Here is a 4,272-nt window from a genome sequence, read left to right as displayed (position 1 = left end):
CATTTCGCATACGTCATGCGTTTTTATGTACTCCTTCCGCAAACTAATATAAGAGCGTTTAGATCACTACTTAGTGATCTAAACGCTCTCTACAGTATTGTTTTTAGGGGCATACATACTAGTGTGTATCTCACTTGTAGTTAGTAGGAACAATTCATCAAAGTAATGTAATATAATATCAGTGTCCAAGAACTCCGGTCTTGGCCCAACTGAGTGTATTTTGTGTTGTACTACTTATGAATAATGTTAGCTAATATCTCCAACCCGTGTTTCTTCTTTGGTCTTTACAATTTGTTGTGTTTAACGTGCTGAATATCATTCTCATATAAGGAGAGGGGTAGGTGTGTTGAGAGCTGAGACTAGCAATTTATAAGTGTTCTTCACAGCTTTCGAAAGGGGCAGCTTATTTTAGTTGAAAGCGAGAATATGATACTTCCTCGTGGAACACCATACCATACGGTCGGTTGGACGAGCTCAGGAGCGAACCGGTGGCGCGAGACTCCCACTAGGAGATCCCCCAGATCTGTGATCTCTCTCGCGCGCGCGTCAATGGCATCGGTGGACGCCGGCGACGTGCAGGCGGCGCTGGCGCCGGTGAGCAGGGCCACTGTCTCGCACGTCATCTTCGACATGGACGGCCTCCTCCTGGGTATCTCTTCCCTTGATTCTGCCTGGTTTGTCGATTGCTTACTGGATGGCTGGATTCGGTAGCTCCATGGTTACGCCTCATGTCTTTATTGGGGCCATGGGGGCCGATCGCCGATGTCCTTTCATCATTTGCCCAACTTAAGGGCTGATGGTGTTCGTGGCCGGGTGCGTGCAGATACGGAGGGATTCTACACGGAAGTGCAGCAGAAGTTCCTGGCGAGGTACGGCAAGGTGTTCGACTGGTCAGTCAGGGCCAGGATGATGGGCAAGAAGGCCGCCGAGGCGGCGCGCATCTTCGTCGACGAGTACGGCCTCGCCGGCCTGCTCACTCCGGAGCAGTTCCTCGAGCAGCGCGAGAGCATGCTGCAGGAGCTCTTCCCCTCCTGCGCCATCATGCCCGGTGAGAACGGCTGGTCTGTTTGCTTGATTGTTTCTCCCCTTCTGATACTCGGTCTTGTGGTGTGTATTTGCAACTCATGTGTAAATCAAACTTTGTCACTTGTCAGTTGGGTGGAGACTAAAATGTGTGGGCTTGGCATGACTGATTGGCTGCAGGGCCGTTATGTCTTTGACAGTTCATTCACTGGGGTTTTTTTTTTCTATGGGAAGTTCATTCACTAGGTTGGTAGTTCATTCACTATTAAAAAAAAAGGGTTTGTCTAATTCACATCTAGATGTTTTTTAAGGATGTCACATCTAAGCTCCCACAAATATATAATGCAGCAACAAGAAACAAAAAAAAACTTGGACAAAAAAATATAGACCACAAAAAGAATGGACATCAGTTTAGATGTGACATAACTATGTCACATCTAGATGTGTCCTAGACAGGCCCAAAAAAAACTAAACGTAAATAGAAAGGTGATGCTCCCGTCTCACTCACTTTTCATCAGGATCACTAGATCTTCATCCAGCGGCCAGAAACAGGTAGCACACTGTATCTTCTTCCGCCTGGCTGGCGGCGGTCCCATGCACGCCTTGCACTGCCCTCCCCTCAAGGCCTCAACCTACGCACATTGTCGTGCTGCTATGGATGGTCGTCGGATCTGGCCGGCTAGATCTGGGGCTTTGAAGGGTGGTCTGGACGGTGCACAAGTTGCCACGTTTTGACATAGTGTAATTTTAGACAATTAAAGCAATGCATTATTACCTTTGTTAGAATTTCAGGGTTGAAACGAATTTGAATGGAATTTAAGTGTTAATTTTGGTTGCCCTTTGTTTCTTATAAATATTGGTAACATTGACATCTATACTTAGTTGGTATAATAATCAGAAGTTCAAGTTAATATATATTATGTAATCACTGGTTGAACATATCGAAGGAATCTCGAATGTTTCATAAATGTAATTTCCTACTCGGTGCTATGTTGAATGTAACATGTGGTTGTCCTTTCTTGTTTAGTTTTTGTCATGGAGATTGCTTATGATGGATAAGTGAATCGTTCGTCTTGCAGGGGCACTACGCTTGATTCATCATTTCCATGCAAACAAGATACCTATCTGTGTTGCAACAGGGTAACTTAAATTATTCATTTGGCCTTGATTTTGTGCACTGTGTTTTTCTTCATTACTTCTTGTTCTTTACTAAGTTGGAAACATCTAAAACCGATTTTTTTTTATGGTGTATGGCAGATCCCATAAATGTCATTTTGGACTGAAGACACAGAACCACCAGGAAATGTTTGCCCTGATGCATCATGTTGTCATGGGGGATGATCCAGAGGTTAAGGCCGGCAAGCCATCTCCTGACATTTTCCTTGCTGCCATGAGGAGGTTTGAGGTAGTACAATTATCATTTCACAACCCTTGTAGCTGCTAGGTCCTTTGGCTCTGTAAACTTCTTCTTTTTCCTGGTTTTGATGAAATGACCTTGTACTTGTTTTTAGGGCAATGAGGAAACCAGTAACTGCTTGGTCTTTGAAGATGCACCATCAGGTGTAGCAGCAGCTAAGAATGCAGGAATGTAAGTAGCGTTGCAATTACATCGATCTGCGCATGAACTGTCCCTTTTGGTTACGATCGAGGTAAAAAAAAAACACAAATCGTTTGTTCATTTGCAGGCATGTGGTGATGGTCCCAGATCCGAAGCTGGATGTTTCATATCACAAAGAAGCCGACCAAGTTCTCGGTTCCCTGTTGGATTTCGAACCGACCGAATGGGGCTTGCCACCTTTTAAAGAGGAGTGAAAATTAGTTTGATGACTGTGAGGTTCGAGAGTGAGTAACCAAAACTTTGCAAGGTGATTTACCTATACAAATAGTACTATGTACGAGATAATAGAACTCTCGTAGCTCTCCTTGTTTGCACGGTGGACACCGAAGCTTAGCACTTTGGCTGAGTTCCTACAGTCCTGTAACAATAAGAACAACGGTATAGACACTACTGGCTATATGTGTATCACCTGATGCAGAAGCCGGGGGTTATCCTCCTTTTCAAGAAAAAAATACATTGAAAAACTGCATTATGTTCTTCTGTCTGTTCCAGAGATCAGAGGGAAAAAAAACTTGCCTATCCTGAACCAGTCGTTGTTGTTAAAGTAGACAACTAATTATTCCTAATACACTGTACACAAGCTTACACAGCAACCATAGTTGGTAGTCTGTAACAAAGTTGGACAAGCATCACTTGCCAGATCAAGACAAAAAAAGTCGACATCACAAATTATCATCCATTACACACTTCAGTACAAGTGTAAATTATAAGATACTTGCATGGACAGATTTTAGTATCACAAATCGTCGTTTAGTTGCATGTTCTTGCGCAATTACACTCCTTTTTGCTTGACTTTTACAATAGGACAATTGCGACTATCATGAAGCACTATTTGGTTGCACGTCTTTCATGAGCGTGCAGCCTTTACCTTCACTATTCTGTCATTTTTTCCATCCACTCCTTGGTCACCTTCCCTCTCTTTACTCTTCTGCACCCCACTGTATGAACATCAGTTGGATGTATATGTACTCCACCAATAAGTGACTTACAGAACTGCAGAGCCTCGAATCCTACAAATGTCGGCTTCAAATGCTTGTACGTTCAGGTGTAAACAATGAGCATTGCGACATAAATAATGAATCATGATAGCACCTTTGACTTAGCTCGTTAAACTGAACAACACCATCGTTAGTGAAAGCTCATGAACTTACAAACATAGGAACCTTTAGAGTCTTTTCGGGTGTACTGAAGTATGAAGCCTTTATAAGTAAATCATCCATCTGCATTGCCAAGATATTGAGTGTCTGACTCTGTATTACTACACATGATGCCACAATGATGCTACACAATTGGCCTTTCACATAGAAAACAAACATATAAAATGTACAGATGACCGAATTTCCTTGCCATGTTAGAGCATCTCCCGCCGCGCCCCCAACATCCCCCCCCCCCAGGAGCCTGTTTTTCGGCGGTTTGGGCCGAAACTGGCGCCGACGGACCTAGGCCGAACCCGACGCGCTAGGGGGCGCCTGGGGGCGCTGGGGAAAATGATTTGGCGTGAACGGGGATGGGCCCGCTGAGTCAGCGAGACGCCGCTTCATCGTCCTCGTCGCCTTGGTTCCCGCGGGAATCAATGCCAAGGTTGTCGTGCCGGTCAGCCTCGATTGATACCTCACGGGTGGCGCAGTGAA

At 44.6% G+C, this 4,272-nt stretch overlaps 1 protein-coding gene across 1 annotated transcript; it reads left to right on the top strand.

The window, feature by feature from the left end:
* Positions 1–416: 416 nt before the first annotated feature.
* LOC123160229 ((DL)-glycerol-3-phosphatase 2) lies at positions 417–3,110 on the top strand. Its single transcript, XM_044578039.1, has 6 exons — positions 417–649; positions 824–1,048; positions 2,103–2,163; positions 2,281–2,428; positions 2,535–2,611; positions 2,709–3,110. Exons 1-6 carry the CDS (start codon positions 427–429, stop codon positions 2,833–2,835), a joined length of 861 nt encoding a protein of 286 aa, XP_044433974.1. The 5' UTR covers positions 417–426; the 3' UTR covers positions 2,836–3,110.
* Positions 3,111–4,272: the final 1,162 nt, after the last annotated feature.

This window comes from Triticum aestivum, chromosome 7B, assembly GCF_018294505.1.
Source record: "Triticum aestivum cultivar Chinese Spring chromosome 7B, IWGSC CS RefSeq v2.1, whole genome shotgun sequence".
Taxonomy (NCBI): Eukaryota; Viridiplantae; Streptophyta; class Magnoliopsida; order Poales; family Poaceae; genus Triticum; species Triticum aestivum.
The sequence above is the reverse complement of the archived record's forward strand: the minus strand, read 5'-3'. Positions and strand labels throughout refer to the sequence as shown.

Coding starts and splice junctions, on each gene's coding strand:
- LOC123160229 (XM_044578039.1), top strand. CDS start 427: ATGATACTTCCTCGTGGAACACCATACCATACGGTCGGTTGGACGAGC. Junction 2,164..2,280: donor CCTATCTGTGTTGCAACAGG/GTAACTTAAATT, acceptor GGTGTATGGCAG/ATCCCATAAATGTCATTTTG. Junction 2,429..2,534: donor CTGCCATGAGGAGGTTTGAG/GTAGTACAATTA, acceptor ACTTGTTTTTAG/GGCAATGAGGAAACCAGTAA.